The 24,627-nt window shown below is 46.6% G+C and overlaps 2 protein-coding genes across 2 annotated transcripts; one reads left to right on the top strand and one right to left on the bottom strand.

Moving 5' to 3' along the window:
* Positions 1-4,191: 4,191 nt before the first annotated feature.
* On the bottom strand, positions 4,192-11,963 carry LOC146246809 (C-type lectin domain family 18 member A-like). The gene is made up of 12 exons (XM_084682377.1): positions 11,834-11,963; positions 11,140-11,231; positions 7,302-7,532; positions 6,936-7,033; positions 6,669-6,790; positions 6,242-6,349; positions 6,034-6,126; positions 5,835-5,941; positions 5,557-5,686; positions 5,296-5,392; positions 4,646-4,737; positions 4,192-4,561 (listed from the first exon to the last, which is right to left on the bottom strand). The coding sequence occupies exons 1-12, from the start codon at positions 11,961-11,963 to the stop codon at positions 4,524-4,526; spliced, it is 1,338 nt and encodes a 445-aa protein (XP_084538503.1). The 3' UTR covers positions 4,192-4,523.
* Positions 11,964-15,235: 3,272 nt separating this feature from the next.
* On the top strand, positions 15,236-21,963 carry LOC146246808 (fibulin-7). Its single transcript, XM_084682662.1, has 8 exons — positions 15,236-15,301; positions 18,154-18,313; positions 18,401-18,571; positions 19,309-19,434; positions 20,655-20,852; positions 20,937-21,074; positions 21,281-21,416; positions 21,600-21,963. The coding sequence occupies exons 1-8, from the start codon at positions 15,236-15,238 to the stop codon at positions 21,961-21,963; spliced, it is 1,359 nt and encodes a 452-aa protein (XP_084538788.1).
* The last annotated feature ends 2,664 nt before the right edge of the window (positions 21,964-24,627 follow it).

Below are 24,627 nucleotides of genomic sequence, written 5' to 3'. Positions count from 1 at the left end.
CACTATCTATGTTTACATTCTTGTGCCCTATAAAAGATGGTCCTCCAGCCTTCAGAGCGGAGAGAGACTTGATTGAGACCTAAGCCTGGTGTTGTGTGGTCATTTATTGTCAGAGGTCTAGTTTTCTCTCCCAATCTGCAGATTGATAAATACTTATTAAAATCCAGAACTCAACTGAACTTAGTCACTCCGTTTATGAAGAGACGGACAAAACACTTTCTTCATCAGAACCTCCAATCAAAACACCCTAAATCTCTTCCTCTTCTCCACTGAGAAATAGTTGAGATCTGTGGATCTGGATCATATTATTATTATCTTCTGTACACAATGTGGTTTGGGAGCGATTGTCTCCAAAAGGAAGAGGGTTTCCAGCGTTTAGAGGTGTAGTAGTGTTAGGTGTGTCTCAAGGTTATGATGTAGGTTGCGATTCAGCTTGGTAGTAATGTGCCATCAGCTATCTTTGACTCTTGACGTTGACTCCCCCAGGAGCCAGTGGTGCTGGGGTGTGTGATGTGCTGTTCTCCCTCCAGGAGAGCCTGGGCCCAGCGTAATCTCTTCTGGACAATCCCTAATCAGGGAGTTTCAGGCCTCCCTCGCTTCCTTCCTCCTGTGTGTGTGTGCACATGTGTGTGTGTGTGTGTGTGTGTGTGTGTGTGTGTGTGTGAGCAGTACAAGCCGCTGTCCGGTAGTTGAACCGACTGTCGAGGAGGCTCCTCTCCTCTCATCAGACATGCAGATTAACTCTCTAAACACTGATTACACTACGGCGCACTTAAAAGGCCGACTAATGCACCCAGACCAATGAGCCTTGGACAGAATGAACATCAATGTTTCATGTGATTGGTGTACCGTAGAATCTGCGGTGGTGGATCAAGTGTTCGTTTGTCTGTTGGTCTTGGAACCTGGTGCTAATCGTGCATTGAAATTATTTCAAGACACACACACACACACACACACACACACACATGACAAACACATACATGACACACACACACAATGATGGCCAGCTGTGATCCGTCCCTGGGATTTTCATTTCCTCAGCAGGAAGTTGAGGGTCAGACCTCCAGAGAGGGAAGCTGCTACTGTTTCAATAGGTGGAAGTGTGACAGAGCCAACACACCAGCACATTCCTCCACTGGCTGGACTCCTGAATTGTCCATGGGTGGGAAGACTTACATCCATTCCCCCTCTCTTTCTGAGACACACACACACAAACACACACAGTTTGAAAAACCCTCATTTGACAGAACCTCCGTGTAATGTAGAGGCCAAGGGAGTGATCAGCGTTGTCCGTGTCATGGTGGCAGCTGGTGTGTGTGTCTGCCAGTGATTGAGCAGGCTGGACTCTGCTCTAGTCTCCATGGGCTGCGGATCAGACACAAGATCCATGAAAAAAGGGTTTTAAGCTTGTTATTATGGAGGCAAAGTCCCACAACTGATAACTGGAAAATTATTTCTGTCAGATTTGGAGACATCAGCCCCCTCATCCCCATTCCCCCTCCCCCCTTCCTGAGCAGACTGCTGCAGAGTTGTTGTTTGTTTCCTCAAGAAACAGGAGCGCTGTTAAATGAATGGCACGAGCTTGGGTGATGGAATGCTCTGGTGGGCCCCTCCAGCCCAGGGATTTCGGATGAGAGTTTTTCTAAATAGAGACATGTCTTCAGGCCGCTGTCTGGTCTGCCACCTCAGTCCACACAGAGGGTGACAGACTAACACACTAACAGCACGAGAGCTGATCAATCTGTCAGTCTCGTGGAACCGCGGGAGGACTACAGGGGGGAGGGGAGAGGTTGCGTTGCCTGACTGATTGAATGCTGAGAGGAGAGGAGGAAAAGAGAGGAATAGAGGAGAGCAGGAGAGGAACATGCCATAGTACTTTTGTCAGTTGCCGTGGGCCATAGGCTTAATTGAAGCATGATGAATAAATAAACTGATTGTGGATTATCTCTATAAATACTCCTAATTAATCCTGCGTAGAAATGTCATTATGGTCTGTTGGCTGCTGAAGAGGGAAATCTCTCTACTTGAGGGATTTCATCCAGTAGCACTTTAATGCAATCTTCCAAACCCACAGCTAGAGTTTTTATAGAAGCTTGGTGATCGCAGTTTATTTTTTAATATAAGCTGTACCCAAAGACATACAGAGAAAAGGAGACAGAAACAGTGAGAAAGACAGAGAGAGAAAGTGGAGAGTGAGGGGTATATTAAGAAGGGGAAAAGACAGACACAAAGCGATACAGAAGCACTCTAGACAGATTTATCCACTCACCATGAAGAAACAAGCTTGCTGAACACAAACACATGCATAATAGATCAGTATACAATTAAAGCCTCTTGCTGTGGCATGTTGTGATCCTGATTTGAGCTTTCACACTCTGTCTAAGATACTGAGCCTGGAGAACATAAATATCTAAACACACTCTCCCATTAGAGCTCAGCTCTGCACTAAACCAAACCACAGATAACAAGCCTGGGCTGGAAACCTGAAAACAAGGCAGTTCTTCCAAATGCTTCTTCTGTGCTTGACAATTTGGGTCTGGAACATTGCACTACCTGGATACCTCAGAAAGACTCAAGCGAACGATAAGATACATTTAAATATTTAAAACAGTATTTTGAATCAAGTTCACAACTATTCTAACTGATACCACCCGACTGTTAATCTTACCACAATATTATAAGGTTCACATACTCCTTCAGCATGAAGGACCAAGGCTGGATATGGTAGTCTGGCCTAAGAGGTGAGCAATCACAGGTCAGGGACCAGAGGTCAACGTCACAGTCAACCCAGGGCAAATCTTATTGAAAATGAAGAGAAACAGGGAAGAGAAAGTGCATGACGTAGAAACAGGACGTGTACATGCTGACATATATTAGTCTCATAGATTTGTTGGTGTGGTTTCTGTAAAGAAACAACGTTCAGTAGCTCCTTGGTGAAGGGAACCAAACCTGGGTGCTGTTTGCAGTCATTTCAAATGTTGAAATTATTTTTCTCACCCACTGCAATTAAGTGTGAGTTCTGATGTCTGAAGAGGACTGTTTGTTCTCCTCTCAGACCAGATGGTCAAGTGAGGTTTGATCTCTAGGATCACTTCAGGAAACTGATATTGAAAATGAACCAACCCTTAAGCCTGGTAAACATTTCCAGATATCTGAATGTTTCTGATGTTCCCTCTGATCCAACAGAAGCGCCACCAAATCAACTCAAACCCGGCCATGCAAAGTGAGAGATTATCCTCAAATATCTAATCCCTTTATATATTTTCTCATCTCTTGATTGCTTAGGCCAAAGCCACTTCCCCACACACTTGCCAGTGTACACACCTTCCGACCTGCTTAGAGCTCTTATTATAGATTAGGCTGTGGTCTAATCCCATTGTGAGGATCTGATTAAACAGACGCAGAAGCGGTCCCATCATCCACGCCTGAGTGATTGTCTTCCATCACCCCCCCCCCTCCCCCCCCCCACACACACACATACTCTCACAAAGCCCTGCACCCCAACCTCCAGATTCCACTCATCTCTTTTGTTTTCTCTCTCTCTCCATCCCCTCTTTCAATCCTTCTCTCTTAAACTGTCTTCCTCTTTTTCCTTTCATTTTCTTGTGATGCTTATTCTGCTCTGTTTTTCTGTCTTTGTCTAAGAACAGTGTGAGATGCATCTGGGAACAAGCTGATTATGTTTCCCATTACCTGGCCTCTGTATTTCTAATGCTATGTAAGTTAGTTATAAAAACATTCATCTATTCACGCTCCCACTACCACATGGGTGATAAGGTCAAATTGCAGTCAGTGAAGGAACTTGATGAAAAAGTGTACTAATTGAAGACCAGCACATGCTGATGCTTGTTAGTTCATAACAGTTTAAGACTGTCTTCGTATGACCATCACGGGGATAATGTTTGGCTACAGCCAATGTGCAAAATCTAGCAAATCCTGTTAGAATCTGTAAAAGCTTATAGTCGCCATCTAGTGGATGTAACATGTACATCCACAATTAATCTGAGGGTTACAGTGGTAAATTAAACCCTGCAGCGATACAACTCTTTACTCTACAACTCTCTCTTACTAACCTTGTTCTACCAGCAACGTAAAAGGACCAACAACCCAGTAATACATTTTATGAATATAATCAAACACAAATAATAGCAGTTTTATTCAGTTTCTCAACACTTTGTATCAGATTGAAAGCAACAACAATTGGCCTATGCAGAGCTCTCGATGCATGGATGTGACCGTTGGACGATGGCAAAATATAAAATATAAAGACAGATGACACAACTTTCTAACAAAACAGAACAGAACTATGGGGCTGAAAAGTAGTTTATGTCCACAGGTGTCCTGTTTCTGATTTGCTCTGTGTGGAGACCCCAACTAATGGTGGGTTTGCTTTATTACAACACCCACATGTGCAGGCAGTCCAGTATGCACATGATCAACTAAGAGTACTGTTTAAGATGGACCTTCCTTCAGCTTTTGACCTCCCAGTGACCCCCGTGTGAACCCCTTCAGCAGAGGCTTCTTTACCGACCAGCCTCCCACAAGGCAATTTGCTCTGGAGCTGTAAAGACATACACACAAACACACACATGTTAGTAACATTCTTTCCGTCTCTACCTGATCTTTTCCCCCACCAGAGCCTCACCATACTGGCAGATATATCGGTTGTGTGTTTTGCAGCGCTGGTCATTCCAGTTGAAGGCGCTGGATGCCTGAAGCTCCACGCAGTTACCAAAGCTGTAGCCAGATGGAGAGAAACACAGAGAGAGAGAGAGAGAGAGAGAGAGAGAGAGAGAGAGAGAGAGAGAGAGAGAGAGAGAGAGAGAGAGAGAGAGAGAGAGAGGAGAGAGAGAGAGAGAGAGGGAGGGAGAGAGAGAGAGAGAGAGAGAGAGAGAGAGAGCGAGCGAGAGAGAGAGACAGAAACAGACATAGACAGAAAGAGGTGCAAGAGAAGGAAGGACAGGATGACATCTAGTGGTCAGATCTGGAAGTGGAGATCTTTTTGACAGGTGGAAGGATTATTAATCACATCAACAGTATAGTGTTGCTTTGACAGTATAGATGTATTCATTCTGCAAAAGACCACCAAATTCCTTAGCTAGTACCTCATGGCACTGTGTCAGCACCTTCTCATATAATGATCCTCATTCTTACACAAAAAGAAAGATAAATATCTTTCTCCCTCTTCTCTTATCTTTCTCCCTCCTCCATCGGTCTCTTCTTGCCCTCCTTCCTTCCCTTCTCCCTTCACTCTCCCTCTCCATTCCTCCCTCCACCCCCGCCCCCCGTCTTCACCCCTGGTTGTCTGGCTGTCCAAAGGCAAAGCTGCTGAAGGTGGCTGCCTCTCCTGTGTCCCAGCGAAACGAATCCTTCCCTGGTTTGTATGTCAGACCTGGGAGAAAATCACACACGCATTCATGCTCACACTCTACTTATTATTTATTAATATATAAGGTATCAAGAGGAGAACAGGGACAGTTATGAAAACTGTACATTTCACCCTTCCTTTTTTCAGGAATCTACCCTAAAGACAAGGTTTGTGTAGGACTATGGTACCAATCCAGAAGTTCCTGGTCTCAAAGTCCGGGTTGGTGACCTCGTTACTGGTCTCCAGCTGACTGAGGTAGAATGCCAGGATGTCCTGGAACTTCTGGTGGTGGATCTGGGCCAGAACACCGCCATGCTCCTGAAGGGAGTCAGGGACACGGGGGCAAAACCAGAGTAGAAACAACCTGTAAAAGCACTGTGTCTCTGTCTTTGTTTGCCTACCTGGGTGTGTGTCTGGGTGCGTGTGTGCATGTGTGTGTGTGTGTGTGTGTGTGAGTGTGTCTCACCAGGCACTGGCTCTTTGCTCCATAGTAGGTTTCTGTCTCAGGGGACACCATGAAGCAGACTCCATCTATAGTAACGTCACAGCGCTGGAATGGGAAGCTGAGCTTCTCTACAATGAGAAACAGCAGACACACCGAATGAGCACAATATTAGATTAATCTAGCTGACAAAAATATGTACACACACGTACACACACCTCACCTGCACACTCGGCCCCTCCGTAGCCCACGTCACACTGGCAGGAGCATTCCTCCTCCTTGTAGCGGCCGTGTGCACACTGCACACTGCAGTGCACTGACACACACACACACACACAAACCTTGAGTAACTGAGGATAAAACACACACACACACCTTGTGGAACTAAATGTAAAAGCCACATGCACAAACATCCCCAGACAGACTGGTACCCTGGCAGAAGCGTCCGGTGAAGCCTGGGCTACAGAGACACAGGCAGGAGGAGACATTGAGACGACCGTGTGGACCACAGCTCATACGACACGGGTTCCTGGGGGTCTCTGAAACACACACACGCAGACACACACATACACATGTAGACACACACACACAGATGAAAACAGATACAAACATGTAGATTTAAATGCAAAAAAACCCCCATCCATTTACAAGTGAGAAAAAACACCCTTGACATGACCACCAAAGTCAACGAGTTACTTTTCACAACAATAAAAACATCTTTATTGTATTCCCTTGAATATTTAGACTATGACTTGTATTTGTTGTCTGTGTGGAACATTCTTTGCATGTTATCTATTTAAGACTTAACAGGTAAACCTAATTACGTAACTGAAAATACATCTGTGTGTGTGTCCTCACCACACAGTCCTCCTACATGATCCCACAGTCTGAAACAGCCAGACATGGAAGAGGTGCAGAGAGAGCAGGAGGAGCCAGCCTTGTAAGGGACCACCATCCGGCCATTCACCTCCCAGTTTCCCCTGCAGTAACCCACAGACACACACACACAGACACACACACACAGAGAAAAGTACTAAAACATGAAAAACACACATAAGATGAGCTCAGATAGGGAAGTTAAACAGGCAGACAGGCAGAAAGACAGACAGACAGACAGTGGCTTACCCAGGTGAGTATGCGCAGACAAACACATGGAGTCGTTCTGCTCCTTGCAGACACAGCTGGTTGGCACAGCCCACAAGACTGGAGGTGGCCCACACCAGCTAGGGGCATAGAGGGGTGCAGAGAGGGAAGGCAGGGAGGGGAGGAAGAGTGGAAGGGGGCAGAGCAGGAGGCAGAGAGGGGCAGGAGAAATTTGATCGTTTCACATCCAGAAGAAGAAAAACTTTTTTCCCTCATTAAAGAAGTATTTCACATTGCTACCTGACATAGAATGGAATGTGCGAGATGTGTGTCCATCCACCTAATGGACATAACAGATAGGCTGCTCTGTACTGTAGACTCTACTCTTTGTCGTTGGTTGTGGTTTACCTGTGTGTACTGTTGACAAGTGCTGTTCTCTCTGCATTGGCCACTCAAGTACATGTAGTTCCGCCCTTCCTCAAACCAGGCGCTAATGACATCAGTGAATGAGGTGCCAGCGTGGACCGATTGATGGATGTTCCATCCAATGTGACGTGGTGGAGCATCAAATGAGGAGGGCTCTGTAGAGCAGGAGACTGCCCTTTCCTTGGCAAGAAGGGACAGCTTCTCATTCCACTCCTGCAGCACAGAGACCAGGAGGTGAGTCATACACACACACATGCATGAAGGCATGTATATATGCACACTTTGTCAAACAAATTAGTACACACACACACACTTTAACAGGCACATGCACATTCATGTCAAATATGTATAATACGGTTCCACTCCATAAACTGGGCTGACTTTATGTCCTGTGTTTCTCTCTCTCTTTCTCTCTCTCTCTCTTACTCTAACTCTCTGTCTGACTCTCTCTCTCTCTCTCTCTCTCTTACTCTCTCTCTCTCTCTCTCTCTCTCTAACTCTCCCTCTCTCTCTCTAACTCTCTTTTACTCTATCTCTCTAACACTCCCTCTAACTCTCTCTCTCTAACTCTCTCTCTCTCTTACTCTCTCTCTAACTCTCTCTCTCAGGGCCAATTTTTTAATAAAAGTTCCTGTATTGTTTATGCTCAGTGACTCATTGACTTGGTCAGTTCTAGTATGTTTGTGAGTGCTCAAGTGGGTGTGTGAGTCTGTGTGTGTGTGTGTGTGTGTGCATGTACAGTGCATTATGTAGCACAATGACCTTTCTCCCTGCCTCTCCCTAAGGATCCAATAGGTCATTGGCTGTAGTCATTCATCTGTTAAACTGGTTCAGAACTGCATCCATGACGAACAGAAGAGTTGTCCCATGGGGATACAGTCCCACCCTACATCCAGACAACGAGTCAACCAGTCATCCACCCAGCCAGTCATATAGTTATCCAGCCAGCCAGTCAGCCAAACAGACAGAGGGAGGGGTAGAATAGAGGGAGAGAGAGGGGGTCTTACAGTCTGAAAGAGGATCCTCGGCTTGAAGGGATGGGGGCCTGAGGGGGGCTGCTGACCTCACGCCATCTGAGGTAGGCTGAAAGCTTTGTCTGCCCCTCTGGGACCATGCAGGGGGGGGGCAGGGGGGGGGCAAGGGCACTCAGGTGGGGAAGTATGGGCGGGCTGGGGTCCTTTAATCACTCTAGTCTGGTGAGAGGTGTGTCTGTAAAGTGAAGGGATCAGATTAACCTTCCTTTCACACACACACACACACACACACACACATACATACTGTACACACACACACGTTCTCTCTCTCACACACACACTCCCACATACACGCTCTCTCTCCCTTCTAATTAACATTCTCAGTGTTCTGTCTCTACCGTCTATAAGAGTAAGTGATATCCTGACACACACTTTAGACTGGTCCTGCCAGGCAGGCATGGATCCCAACCAACCAACAAATCTCCAGGCAGAAGCAGCCCTCAGCTACACAGTGTCACCAGTCACTTCCTCCTTCTAGCCCTCGAGGGGCTGGGTGGTCCGGAGGGAGAAGGGAGCAAACTAACCTCCTCTACAACCCTGTTTCCAGTTACAGAGACCTGGGATAGCCTGGGCCTCTGTTTGTCTGGAGCTGGAGTGGCTAACTGTCACTCACTGGCTAATCCAGTGACTCCTGTCTCACCTCACAAGCGTCAAACAACAGCGGTATGTCCCGCTCAGCAGAAGGCACCCTCGCAAGCGGTGTGCGTTGCCGTAGAGGCGACTGTCAGCACCCTGTGTGGTATTATGGGGTATTTCTGCACATGCAGCTTCTTGGACCAGCTGAACCCTGGGGGCAGGCTCTTCTTACAGCTGTTGGAGAAAAGGGGGAAAGAGAGGAAGGGATGGACAGAGAGAGAGAGGAACGATACGAGGGGGTGATAGTGGTCTCTCTCTCTCCCCTTAAAGACCCCGCCATCAGTCCATTGCTTCCCCTTTCCCCTTCTCTGCTGTCCCAGGGATCCTAGTGGTGGCGGAGGGTGGGGTTGGTGGGGGTTGTGAATGGTGGTATGACCAGATGTCTGTGGGGGTACTGGGGGGGCATAACTGAGTGGTGAGGATGCAGGCTAGTTAAGACCCTACACTGAGTCCCCTTGAATTCATTGTTCCCTTCCCTCTCTGATGTCTGCCGGTCAAAGTAATCAACGGCATGCGCTGTGTTGCCACCACGGTGTGCGTGTGGTGTGTGTCTGGTGTATACGTGTGTGTGAATGTGTGTGGGCGGGGAAGGGGGGGGGGGGCAAGAAGGGGGGGGCGAGAAGGGGTCCCAGTCCGGAAAACAACACACCCCGCCCCCCTACATGCCATGTTGCATCAGTTCAGAGCCGTACCCTGCTACTGAAGCCAGACAGAGACATGAAAAACTGCTCCACAAGGTTCTCCCATGCTGGCTCAGTGTGGGACTGTGTGACACACGAATGAGTCAGGCCCAGTGAGTCAGAGAAGCTACAGCTGAAAATACATAGAGTACAAGCTGGCAGGACAGTCCAGTCAGCAAAATGACTAGAGACAAAACAGAGCTTTTTATAGCGTGGTGACGATCAGCAAATACACTGCATCCCAGCCTAACCTACCAACTTGGTCTGCTACCAAACTGTGTCACCGGGAGAGAAAGTACATTATAACATAATCCTCATCCTGACCAAACACCTTTTTTGGTGTGATCTTCAGGCAGGATGTCATTACGTACGTATGCTTGCAGGCCTCAGATGGCATGGAAGGCCATCCTGAAGAGAACAGCAGGGCGTCTGAGCCACGAGACTCCGGCTTACAGCGTAAACATTATCACACTCCAGGAGCCTAGCCTACACTCTGTTGGGGATATCACCATTCGGACAGAGGATACCCTCCGAGGCACCACCGGGATTTCTGTCTTTGTTTGGGGCTGGTAGTTTGGGAAACAGGGATCCCTTCAGGGACCATGGCTGTGTTGGAGGGTCAGCTTTTTTACTGGGGAAGGGGCGCAGTGTCTGTCTCTTATGGGCTACAAATCGTAAACAATAAATTATGAACGTTCCTTAATTTGAGTCTGAAAGGTATTTGACAAGGGGGCAATGAATGTACTGTGACAACCCCTCATAAATCAAAACAGAGAACGAGAGAGCGAGAAAGAGTTAGAGAGAGAAAGGGAGAGTGTCAGAGAATGAGTGAGACAGGAAAACAAGGAGAAAGAGAGGGAGATAAGGAGAGGTGGAGAGAGAGGGAGAGAAGGGGTAGGTTTCAGTGTGACAGGTGACCTTGGTGTCCACAAGCAGCAGCAGTCGTGGGAAACAGAGAGGTGAGGAGTGATACCATGACACCTGCAATACTGTATTAAAAAGGTCCATAGGCTGTTTTATGAGTATATGGAGAGTGAAGTCTATATTTTACCTGAGGTGTCTGTATAGCACCAACAGAGAACCCAATGCAAGCATCATATGTGGTTAGGAGCAATCGAGGTTAGGTCGGTGGAATTCTGGTAAAGTACATTGCTTCTAAAATTCATTTTGGTAACTGCCTGGCTGCTTAAAACAACTATGAGCCAACGCCATTTATTGGGCAAAAAGACTATGGTGTATGGTGTTTGTAACAGTCAAGAGTCACAGAAAGTTATGTTATGTGATGTGATTAGCAACAAATAATCTACAGTAGATTCACAAAGAAATCTGTTTCTCTATTGTTCCCCCACCCCCAACTCTCTCTCACACATGTACACAAACACATGCACACAGACACACACACACAGACACACACACACAGACACACACACACACACACACAAGACGCTGCATGAAAGGGAGGAGACAAACCATTTTTTGCATGTTGGCCGCCATGGGGTTGACCCGGCTGCGCAGTCTATTGTGCAGCATGACAATCTGAAAATGCTCCTTCACCCCGAGCCCTGGAATAAAAGAAAAGCGCGCAATTACGCTGGCACTAGTTTCCATGGCAACGGAATGCAAGTGCCTTTAAGGGGGGTAAGGGAGTACATGAGTAGGATTTTGTTTGATACTGTGCATTCACTCACAACATATTGGTTAACATTTAAAAGTCAAATATCAACTATGGGCCTTTAGGCCTTGCATATATGCAAATGATGACAGTGTTTTAGGTCGCGTTAGTCAAAGGTATAAAAAACAATATTAGTTTATCTGGATAGATAGGCTCACAGTAGCCTATATTTAAAAGGTTTATGCCTTACCAAAATATATGCAAGCCTGTTCACATAATAAACCGATTGACCAGCTGTACCATGCATATACGGTTCAGCTTTCATTGCGTAGCCTGGCCTATCAAGTTCAGTGAAATTAATCATTGTTAAACATTAAACGAAATTGTGAGTTTGGTTAGTAAGGAACACGCGCAGCCAACTGTAAAACTATATCTTTCCTACGTCTAGAACACGCGTTCCCTGTTCCCTCCGTCAGTGCCATGCGGACACCCCGCTGTTTCTCTTGACCGGCACCGGTGCTTACCACAATCACGCAGGCACTTTTTACTTACCGCTGGGTGAGTCTTCTGTGCTGTCCACTCTCTTAGTGATTGTATGGCTTGCGTGGGACTGCAGGGTCTGGAGAGCAAGGCCTACCACAACAAACAGAAGTAAACTCCAGTGTCCCGTTATCAACCCCATGGCTAAGGATACACAGTGCCAAAGTAATTCTCCAGGACAAGTGGCTCCCGGACAAGTGGCTCCCTCTCCTTCCCTCTTCCTGTTCGTTCTCTCTCTCTCTCTCTCTCTCTCTCTCTCTCTCTCTCTCTCTCTCTCTCTCTCTCTCTCTCTCTCTCTCTCTCTCTCTCTTCGTTTCGCTCATTCACTCAGTTTTCAACGCATTGCAACTGTTCATAACCCCACACTCGCACACACGGCTTCACGGTCCACTCTTTCCCTATTCTTAACTACAGTGAAATGACACACGATCAATCGGAAAGCCGCAAGGACGAGTGGGCTTTTAAATCTCATCTCACCATTTAACCGCACAGTATTAGATGACATACATGCATATGTGAGAATGTTTCGTCTGCAAAGATTAGTTTACCCGCGATAAAAGTTTCTTCATGCGTCTCGGTCTTGATATGAATGTTTGGAACAAGTCCCAATGAAAGGTTTCGTCCCTGCCAACCACCCTCCAGCAATAAAACATTCATCCTAATCATATAAAGAAGCTAGGACAAATGCTTTTCACATGGGCTGTGCTGTGCTGACTTAAAGTTTTACACAAGCAGTGAGATCAATACAATGCAAAAGCAAAAAGTAATCAATGCTTTATACTATTGCTGTTGTTTCTTGTTTTTGGTCAGTTTCATACCCAAACATGCTTTATGAATGTAAGCAGGGCTCCAGTGTCACTGAGTCCCTGGGAGCAGAAACACACATTTTCAAAATAAAAATATTTCTCTTTTACTGAAGGCCACAGTCTGAACTTGAAGGACGAGTGAAGGTTTTTCCAAGAAATTAGATTATGTGTGTGTGTGTGTGTGTGTGTGTGTGCGTGTGTGTGTGTGTGTGTGTGTGTAGGTGTGTTGGTGTGTGTATGTGTATGCTACCGAACACAATCTTATGTTGTTGTAATTGGGAAACCAATAGCTATTACTGTGGGCATTTGACAATCCAAACAGTTGTAGTTGTTTGAGGATAGGTTCAGAGCCTTTCTGATCCTATTTCCTGATTAAACTAACATGGTCACAGAGACATGAGAAAACCACATGGTCCCTTCATTCAATAATATGTGAGAGCTGCATTGTATATTTTGAAATCGTCAAGGTTTCCTCCAAGATACGTAGTTGAGCTTAACAGAGTCAGTCCTGACCATCTCCTGTCAACCCTCCATTTAAGTAAAAACTTACATCCCAGAAGTCTAAAATGACAGATCTCCCCCACCCTTTCCAACAGATCCCTCCAAATTACAAATCTTCTCAAGGTTCTATGATTTCCTTTGAGGTTGGTGGAGAGACCTCTTGGTTTTCATGTCATGTGCTTAGAGATGTGGTTCTGTCCCCTGTGAAACCCAAACACATGGGTTCTGGAGGGAACCCATTGTTGTGTGGATCCTCATCAGTCTGTTTTACTGTTCTGGTTCTCATTAGAGGGTGATCAGACAGGATTTAGAAGCATCTTTGGTTTCATTGTCTTCTCAGATATATACAACTTGATACTCTGAGACCCCATGCAGTGATGCAGTAGTCTGCAATCACAAACATGTTACTGCTTTTAGATGACAGGGTGAAGACAGTTGCCCGTTATGCTTTGAGTATGCCAAAGTCTCCTACATTTTGCTATTGGTCCATAGACCTATTGGCAAGTACCTAGTATCTACCAATAGAGAAATATTTTATTGTTAGTCACATGGATATTTGCAGTAGGACAGTGATGTACCTTTGTCAGCACTGACATCACTTTCTAGTATTATAGACAGTAGTGTGTGTGTGATTTACTGTACATGAGCTCTTCCAAGAGTAGTAAAGGGATGGGGTCTATCTCTATGAGTGAAACAGGAAGCACGATAAACTGTGACATCACAGAGGTTAATGTAGGTGCTCCATTTTCAGTTTAAAAGGCAACTTCTAAGGTATCCCAACATGACAAATAAGGTGCCTTTGAATGATCCAAGTTCCTGATCTTATCATTTTAAACCGGCAATCGAGGAGTTTGTCAGACTTCTTGTTAAATTGTAGCTGTAAAATAATATTACTAAGAAGTGGTGTCAGTGAGCAGTAGCTTGCCTTGCTATAACCACAAAAAAAGGTTCACAGTGATTCTTCAAAAGATCCGTTTTAGTAGGGAAGAAACAAAATTGTTGATGATGAAATGGTTTCCCTTAAAAGTCATGAATGCTCTGAAGGTGTTTTACTCTGACAGTCCTCCAGAACAAACAGGCCAGGTGTTGATCCACAGATACATGCATCTCTGCCTGTTTGACAGTCAGACCTGTAGAGGGCAGGACTTCTCCACTTTCCAGACAGGAAACACCATCTGAATTTGTATCTACTGTAACCCCTGTAACCCCCACACTACCATAATCACACACAAACACCACCACAAACACCACCTCCATCCCCACCCCCCTTCCCCTCTCCCTTTCTCTCTCTCTCTCTCTCTCTCTCTCTCTCTCTCTCTCTCTCTCTCTCTCTCTCTCTCTCTCTCTCTCTCTCTCTCTCTCTCTCTCTCTCTTTAACATTTGTTAATGAGCTTTGTGTTAGGTCAAAATAATAAGTGTAGTGCTACATCTCTAAAATAATATTTAAAAACATGTTGAAGATATGTGAAAATATACTATAATGTATATTATAGATATATTGGTCTATTCTAATTGCATTGTGCCATACACCATACTACAGTAAATTGTACAGTTGGTGAATGATGTGTTGGACCTGAAATTCTACATTTATTATTGTCAAATTCTGATCAAAGTGCAGAGATTGGCTTGCCTCAAACGTATTATCCTGCTGCGTGGGCCACTGGTCAGTGCGTAAATCCATCCAGGTTTCCGGCTATATTTTGTTTTTCCTTCAGCTTACAAATTCCACATCTTATCTAAGCGGCTTTCATGAGAGAGGAAATTTGCCATGTGCCTTCCAAAAAAAAAAAAAAAAAAGATTGAAAAAAGATTGAAAAAAAGGAAAGGGTAGTATGAGCCTGTCAGGATTCTCCTGTAAATATTTGGTCAACAGCTTTTTAAGATGTGTCCTGATTGGTCGGTTAAGGGCAAACCCAACATTCCATCAAGGTTCACTTTGGCAACTTGTTCGACATATGAATGAATGAGAAGCATTTCTCACAAATACCAGAGGTGCATGTGCGCATTTACGCACTAGACATTCACTACGCAGAGTTTTCTTCGACCTAGCAAAAGCGTGTCCGGACTACATTTTTTGCGCCTTTCAATAGGATTACATGAGTCAAAAATGATTCATTCGCATGTCATCATCATGGTCCTGTGCCTTGGTCATTTTTACACAGCATTTGGACAGGTGAGTGGTCACTTTGCTCATGGCACTTTTACAATGGCAAGAGCTATGAGAGAACAAGTTTGTGAATGGCAATGTTAATAATGAAATATCTCGTGACTTTGTAACAACAAAAAATCCCAATGTGAAATTGTGAAAAGCTGATCTTGCATGTTTCACACAAACAAATGAACACTGTGTTTTGGCAAAAAGGGAGGGGAAAGAGGGTTGTGTAACTCTCTGGCTGAGAAAATAAGCCTGAGATGACGAATGTTGCAGAGTCCTTTCACAGACAGTCATTTGTCCACAGCTCTGGCTGCAGGCTGGGGGACCAGAGAGACATTGGACACGTTTTCCTTCGCTGAAGTGACTGTAGTCTCTTCTTAAAGTCAAAGAGCCAGACGGTCAGCTTGTGCTGTCATTGCCACAGTTTCACCATCACCAGTTCACAATGCCAGCCTTTGGTTTGACCACACTGGTAATAACAATTGTCAGTGCTTGGCATCCATGTCCACACCATGCAGAACTGATCTATGAATGACTCACACCCAAAACATGGGTTTGATGCTGAACTGCTAAACTTCTCAGATGAGCAGTGTGCGTTTGTGTGTGTTTTTAACCCTCCTGACCCAGCAGTTTTTTTCTCAAGTTCAGTCCCCTGTCAACATTCCGTTGTTTTAATGCGATTCATTATTCATGTATTGTTTGTCAACAATGCTGTGAACCTTGAGATAATGAGCTGACTGGGAGAAGCATCCAGGTCTTATTAGAGACCCGTGGCTACCTGGCAGGCTCATTCACATCCTGGCATGACAACTTGCGCCCCAGGGATCAGACCATGTTCCACTTAAACAACCCATCACGGTCAACGTTCAATGCAGAAACACATTACTGCCACACACACTTCAGCTCAATAAACAACCTCTCTGTGTTTCACCAGAGGGAGAGCTGCAGAGAGTCTGAGGTTACTGTTACCTTGACCCAAGCTTCCGTTGACTCCTTAATTCAAAGGCTAGCTCGTTATGCCGGTGAATGGGGAAACTGAAGGCGTGTTAAGCCAAACACGAGATACGTTCAGCGTCACTACATGCAATGAAACCACATGGGATTTTTGCCTGGGGAGGCAAAAAGAGCGCAATATGGCAGGGATGCTAACAGCGGCTTTTCTCTCCATCTGAGTCTGACTGACGTCCTTCCAGAGCCCACTCCTGCCCCAATCTGCCAGGTGTTTTCACAGGACCTCCAAATATTGACCCTTCTCTTTCCTGCATGCCAAAAACATGAATTGGCTTTCTGAAATCACTTATCAGAGGAGGATGGAAAATAATAAATACTGTGAAAAAGAGACAGACAAAGAGAGGAGAAAAGAAAAGGGAGAGTACAAAGAAAATAGATGGTTGAGAGAGTTGAAAGTCGTAGAAAAAGTGAACAAAAAACATGCCACTACTCCTCAATGTTTTTTTTCCAGCCAAACAGAGAAGTGGCTGTGCCCATGAACGCGCCTCTAGTTATTGCGTACACAGGCAATGTTTACCCACGGCATGTTTTTTATGCTACGCAGTCTGACCTGGCGGCCTTCGCCACCCTCCACTTCATTACACACCGCAAGGTTAGCAACCCCTCCCAGAGATGCAGGCACATCCCAGGATACCCTCCAGCAGTACACATCGCTTATCAAAGATTGCATTGTAATTAGGATCAGTCAAGGATCGGCCTCCAGGCCTTTCTTTCCACTGGCTAAAGCTGATGACTGGAGAGAGGAAGAAAGAGGGAGCGAGAAGGAGATGTAGATTACAAAAAGCAGAATAAGTGAGTGATGAAAGAAAGAGAGAACGTTTCCTGAAAACATGCTGCCTTCAAGGCAGGAGAGGAGTGGTAGTGTGTGTGGCTTTGTGGATGTGTGTTTGTGTGGATGTACATACACGTGTGTGTGTGTGTGTGTGTGTCTTGGTTCATGTGTAGGTCAGTTCACCAGGGGGGATAAAGTCAACACTCAATGAAATAATTCACCATTCACCAGCTCCTCTGCTCACAGTCAGCTCTGAAACCTTGAATCCCCCCCTGGGGAGGAGACACAGCCATGTCGGCAGGGCTCAGCGTCCTTCTCTTCCTTCTCTTCCTTCTCTTCCTTCTCTTCCTTCTCCTCCTCTCCATCCTCCTTTACCTCCTCAACCTCCTCCTCTCCTCCTACTTCTTCATCTCCTCTCCTCCTCTCCTCCTCTCCTCCTCTCCTCCTCTCCTCCTCTCCTCCTCTCCTCCTCTCCTCCTTCGCCTCCTCCTCCTCTGCCTCATCCTCCTCCACCTCTCCACATCCCCTCCTCTTTCTCCCCAAGCTTCTCCTTCTCCTCGCATCGCCTCTTTTCCTCCTCCCCCTCCTCCCCCTCTCCACCCTCCCCCCAGGTCTAAGTAAAGCTCTCTGTGACTCTGATCTTTAAGCCCAGTCCACATACATCTAAAACCTGACTGAACTATTAGATCTATCTTAAGAAAACTTCAGTCTATCTTAGGAATCCTTTCATGCAGCCCTTCCTCCAAACCAGCATGAAAGCTCCCTGTGTTGCTCACCACACACAGCTGATAAATAACTTGGTAATGAGATCTGATTCAGTAACATGAAAGCCTGATCTACATATTTTCATATATGCTTTGTTCTGTGTACGGAATCTTGATTATGTTTTGCTTGGATGCAACAGTGAAAATTGGGTGTGTCAGTGAGACTGGACAAATTGTACTACACAAAGGAATCTTTTACCTACACATATAGCTTTCCTGGTCATAGATAAGGCTTAGAGAATTGGTTCCATATTTTCAACATTCTTTCATTAAATAATTAAGCTTAAAATGTTAAACACTTTCTCATACACCTTCCCCTCCAGGACTGTGCCAGCAGGCAGGAGATGCAGAGCTCTCTGAAGCAGGTCCAGAAGCTCCTCTCTGCCCACGAGGCTTCGTATGTCCAGAGCCTGCGCACCCTGAGGAAGAAGATCAACCTGCTGCAGGCTGCCACCACCAAACAGGCCGCCAAGCCCGACAACGGTGAGCGTCTCACATTAGACAGGGACAACTTTGTTTGGATTGTTGGCTCATAAAATGTCATCACCCGTCTCCCCGCCCCCACTCTAGGAACCTGCCCAAAGCTGGAGGTTCCCGTCAACGGCAGGAAGTTGGGAAAGGTGCAGACACCAGGCCATGAAGTCCACTTCCTGTGTGAAGCAGGCTATGAGCTGGTCGGAGCAGAGACCAGAATGTGTCAGGATACCTTCACCTGGAGTGGCCAGCAGCCCACCTGCCGAAGTGAGTTATCTGATCACCTGACTACATTGTCACCTGACCACCTAATCACCTGATCACATGGTCACCTGAACTTTTTTGGCTATTTTTGGCATGACAAGGATGTACAATTTAAGTTATATTCCTTACCTCCAATTCACCTCCTCCTCCTGGTCCCTTCTGTTCCACTCGTCCCTCACTCCTCACTGCCCACCCCCCCCAACGCAATCTTCCACACCCCCCCCTCCCTAGTCATTCCTCTCTGTATCTGCTCTGCCCATCTTTCTCACATTCCCTGTCACCATCCTCTTTGTGGAACTCCTCCCCTCCCTCTCTCTCTTTTTCCCTTTTGACGCGTCATTCATATTGTTCAGATTTGTCTGTCTAGATAAGATGTGCTCTTCTGCCCGCCTTGTGATCAGGTTTCTTGTGTGTGTACCTCTTGGTCTTCCAGTGCTTTTATTGAAGGCAGTGACACATGTGACATACCAGCCCAGGACGGCTCGCTAACGTACAGATAACACTTCAAAGCCTCTCTGTGAGACCAGAGGCTTCCCTTTCACTCTGGCTGGCTAGGTCCAGCAGCATAAACACACACATACACACACACACTCAAACCTATAGGGTTACATAAGGGCTTGTATCTGAGAGTCCAGCAAGCAGCTCACAGCCCATGGTACTGAACCAGGTAACCCCCCCCACACACACACACACACCTTATCCTGCTACATCCGCCAACCCCTCCTCCTGTCTTTCCTCAGACATAAACGAGTGTGAGTCCTCTCCCTGTCTGAATGGAGGGACGTGTATGGACGAGGTCAACCAGTTCTCCTGCACCTGTACCAAAGGCTGGGCTGGAGCTACTTGCCAGAGCCCTGTGCCAACATGTAGGTATCTCTATACTAACAAGTTGGTATCTCTGTGCTAATATGTAGGTATCTGTGTGCTAACGTGAAGGAATCGCTGTGCCAATATACAGGTACCGTTGTACTAAGGTATAGCTATCCCTGAGCTGAGGTTGGCTGGATTAGGTCTGCTTCTCCTGGGTGGCGGGCAGTTATTCTTCTCATCGACGGAATGAGCATTGGTTCTGGTTCCGGGTGGTTGGGCTAGCATACACGGCACTAAATTCTATGACGATGAGCTAAATCCAGTCCAGTTAGGTTCTGTGGCTCTGTGAGAGTTTGTTTTCATTTCTGCATGCAGGGCTACAGTGCAGGGCTGTAGGTGGGAGCCACACAGGGAGACCAGGGAGTTCAGTTAACGACACTCTGACCATGAGCGGTCTGTTCCTCCATACTCAGCACTAACACTACTGGCTCTGTCAGGGTCCACCTCTCCGTCCCTTCTGAATGACTTACAGTAGGTCTGTGATCTCATACACACACACGCAAACTCACTCATACTCACACACACAGATGCCAACACGAAAGCACATGCATATTCTGTACATACACACATAGATACCAGAATAGAAGTACACAATCATCCCATCACACTGCAACAAACACATAGACACAACAGCAGAGCAACATATTATGAATGACTTGTATCCATGGCAACAAAATAAAGAAATCCACCATGGTATCAGCTCTGAACCCACCCTGTTTTCCATTGGCAACATGATGTGGGCTTAAGAAGGTCTTTAGAGAGCACAGTCCTCTCCTTGCCTCCTGTACTATTCCTAAGAGTCTCTATAGTCTCTCTCTCTCCACACAGACTCACTCTCACATAGTATGCATGCATTCACACACACACACACACACTCACTCATGAGCACAAACATAGACACAATATTTACTTAACTGTCCCCTCTCTCTCTCTCTCTCTCTCTCTCTCTCTCTCTCTCTCTCTCTCTCTCTGTCTCTCTCCCCCTTTCTTTCTCTTTTTCTCTCTCTCTCTCTCTCTCTCTCTCTCTCTCTCTCTCTCTCTCTCTCTCTCTCTCTCTCTCTCTCTCTCTCTCCCTTTCTCTCTCTCTCTCTCTCTCTCTCTCTCTGTCTCTCTCTCTCTCTCTCTCTCTCTCTCTCTGTCTCTGTCTCTCTCTTTCTGTCTCTCTCTAACTCTCTCTCTCTCCCTAACTCTGTCCCCCCCCCCCCCCCCCCCCCAGTTTTCGTCACCATGATGAACACCTCATCTTCCACAGCTGGCTCCTCCTCCACCTCTGCAGCAGCTGCCAGCACATTGCCAGCAGCAACAGCCTGGCCGTATGTCCGTCCGTCCCGCTGTACACAGGTTCAGGGCACCACCCACTGCACCTGTGACCCAGGGTACACCATCTCTGGACGAGACACCTCCACCTGCACAGGTGCCATGGCAATGTCACAACACACATACATTGCGCTCCTGGTACATTATTCATTATACATCATTATTTTTGTATGTGTTTCAGACATTGATGAGTGTGAGCTGTTCCACAACGGTCCAGCTGGTCGACTGTGTTTGCACTCCTGTGTGAACACCCCCGGAGGCTACCGCTGTACCTGCCCAGCAGGATACAACGTCACCCGGGATGGACGCAACTGCAAAGGTCAGCTAGGGTTCACATGCACACACACATGCAGACACACACACACACACACACACTCACACACACTCACCTCCTTAGTTTTTCTTTTCCTGCATCTCATCTTTCCCATACAAACAACATCTGAATACACGGTAAAAAATAATCTGAGAATACAGAGGACATTCTTTCTCAACTCACTATCCTTTCCTCTTTCCCTCTGGTCTTAGACATAGATGAGTGTGCCACCAGACAGAACACCTGTTCACGGGACCAAATGTGCATCAACACCTACGGAGGGTTCCAGTGCGTGCGTGTGGACTGCCCTCGGGTCAAAAATGCCACTTACGTCAAGACCTCACCTATGTGAGCCCATGAAATTGAATCATGCCCTTATTTATCCAGTGCAATTACACCATTATAGACTCACCCTCTCTCTTTCTTCCCCACTTTCCTGTCCTCCCATCCATCCTTACCTCCCTCCATGATCACCTATGCCCTCCCCCTTACCCCTTCTCCTGCCACCTCCCTCCTGTCCCTCTCCCCAAGGCGTTGTGAGCGGAACCCCTGCCCTGTGGACAACAAGGCGTGCTCCCAGGCGCCCAACTCCTTCTCCTACCACTTCCTGTCTGTCACTTCCAACTTGTCAGCACCACGCGTCATGTTCCGGGTGTCGGCGGTCCGTGTGATGGGGGACACACTGCGGTTCTCTCTGCTGGGAGGAAAACAGGCTCGCCGGCACTTCACAGTGCAGCGCTCGGACCGCCAGACGGGTCAGCTGATGCTGGTGAGCCCGATCCCAGGCCCCACAACTCTGGAGGCCGAGGTGGAGATGAGTGAGCTGGAGAAACGCGTCCAACTGGGGAGATACATCACCAAGGTGACCATGTTTGTGTCTCAGTACGACTTCTAGAGGGGGATGATGGGTTGGTGGGCAGGGAGGTGAAGGGAAGGGCTATTGGTGAGGGGAGTACTGGGGTTGAGAGAGCGAGATTGAAAGAGGGAGAATGTGGGAGAGAAAGGGAAAACTGGGAATTGGAGATATGGAGGGAGTGCGATTATAGAACATGGATGAAAAGGTGACTGTGGGTATAGTGATTTGAGTGAGGGTTAAGGAGTCGTGAGTAAAGGGGTAGGAGGTACCACAGGGGTATAGACAGAGATACGGACAGAGCTAGTAGTTTTCCTCAATTGTGAGGAGGTGTCCATCTTTTCCCAGATGGCTTTGCACTCTGGTGACTCACGTAATCTGATGGTGGTGGGTGGGCATCTTCAGTGCATCTTTGTGTGTGATGATCAGGATAATCCAGGCACACAACCACACTTCCTGTATTTTCTGCTCTTCTCTACAAACCAGTTTTTATATTTATTTCTAAACAACGATCGATTGTACAATCTTGTTTTCCTGCTTTTTATTTATCAGCCAAAGCACCATGTATTAAACATCTGAAACAATATAACTACTTCTTTACTTTGTCATTATTTTTTCCTTTTAAATTATTAATGAATTTGGGGAACACCCTGTCTACAGCATCACTTTCTCTAGGGGCGTACTGCATATTTACAGAACATACTGGATATCATTATACTATATATCTCATTAGTTTTTGAAAAAGGCACATCCCCCTCCCCCAACTTTTCATTAAGAAAATTATATTTAAAGGCTGCATCCTGAGAAAAACCTGTCCCACCTACATTTGAAACAAACCTGCTTGTGTTATGTGTCAAAGAGGTGTGACAAACCAATGGATCACATGTTTGTGTGTTTAGGAGAAGGTGTTCATCCTGGCAAGTGATGCTGACGCGTGGGCTGTAGAGCAGCCTGGAGAAATGTTTCACCTCCATGTCACTGTGCCCACTAACTATCTCTTCTCTGGTCTATCAATCATCATGGATGTGAAAACACTCAGTAACACTGAGCCAATGTTGCCTACACACAGAGATCCTGTTTACTGTGTGTGTGTGTGTGCGCATGTTTCCAAACCATGTACCATACACAGTTAAATATATGCAATGAAGTGGACAGGGAAAGGGGTGGTGTAAGGGTTAATCAGCTCAGTGCAGTCACACAGAGCCAGGCAGTGTGCCCCAGTGGAGACAGACAGACAGGCACTAATGCTGCACCGCTGGCTTCAGCTCAGAGTCACCCTATGGGGCGAGGAGAGAGGCACAGGGGGGAGGGCTCCCTGGTTTGGCTCACCCCCTCCAAGGTCTACACAGGAGGCCTGGGGGGGGGGGGAGTGTAGGCGGGGGCACGATCCCATACCCAGATTGCTCACAGAGGGAAGAAAAGGAAGAAAATAAGAAGATAAAGAAAGCCAGAGGAAGAAGAGAGGCAGCGAGAGAGTGATGGCTGAATGGAGAGGGATGAATAGTGGGTGATTCACGATGACCAGTCCGTCGTCGGCTGAGGGGTGCTGCTTGAATTAAAGACCACTGTCTCTATTTCTGCTCTGAAAGAGCCACCATGCTTTTGCTTCATTGGCTCTTTCTTTTCAGTCTTGGTGAAAGAGAGACTAAAGGAAGAGAGAGGGAGGAGACCGAAGTAAAGGCTCGTAAAGAGACAGAAAGAGATAGAGAGAGAGAGAAAAAACTGTCGTTGAATGACAGCCTGCTCCTCAGAAAGAGGTGAAGGAGTCCCCAACAGTTTATGACCACCCTGACACCTCCGCCTCCCTCAGCCTAACTCCTCTAAAAGCCCTCCTCTTTTCTCACAGTTCGTCCACTCTCTTTTCTGTCCGCTCTTATTCTATGAGGTGGTTAAGTGACTCAGAGCAGATCAAATTCACGTGTAGAATACCATCTTCCCCAAAAATCTGACCGTCGGTCTCCGGCAGATACTGTGCATTGTGCACCTCACTCCTACACCCTCCCTCCCAATGGCGGACTCAGGCTACCTGAGAAGCAAAAAAGGATGAAAGCACCAGCTGCATTAGGTAGGGCACAGGGGCGTTGCTAGATATAAAGGTCTACTGGGGCAAAGGCCCCTCCTTAGAGCTACTCATCACTTTTCTTTTTCTTCTTAGACACTTGGTTCATACAAGAAGTATGCAATACCATGCACTATACAAACTTTCCTTTGCTTAACCCTCTATATGTACAGTTCAGGGACGTAGGTTTCATATCAGTTTAGGCAGGGTTAACAATAGCAAATGCCAGCACAAAAAAAGAAAAATTGTTCCGCAACAATATGTGCGCAAAATAAAGCATAATGTAAAATAATATGTTGGACTTGTGTTGTTATTATGTTTGAGTCAAAATAAGATCATTCTTCAGTGGTTGGGCACCCTAGAAGGGACTTTATCATGTCTTCTTGTACACTGGGCCACCGTATAGGATCCGTTATCATGTTTAATCTACTGTAGGGGCATCCAAGAGGGCACTTTTGCTAGCGTCAGGGCACTACCCCCCCCCCCCCCCTGAGTCCACCACTGCTCGCTCCCTCACCCCTTTTCCTCCTTCTGTTCCGTACCCCTCATCACCCCTCCTCGTCATGGAGGAAGGAGAGAGTGTCCTGGATTGGGAGGATGAAAACAGGCTTCCACAGACAGACCTGGAGCTGGAGTCCAGGCCAGCC

Source organism: Hypomesus nipponensis, chromosome 19 (assembly GCF_054491055.1).
Source record: "Hypomesus nipponensis isolate SF chromosome 19, ASM5449105v1, whole genome shotgun sequence".
NCBI classification, from domain to species: Eukaryota; Metazoa; Chordata; class Actinopteri; order Osmeriformes; family Osmeridae; genus Hypomesus; species Hypomesus nipponensis.
This window is presented reverse-complemented; position numbering and strand designations above follow the sequence as displayed.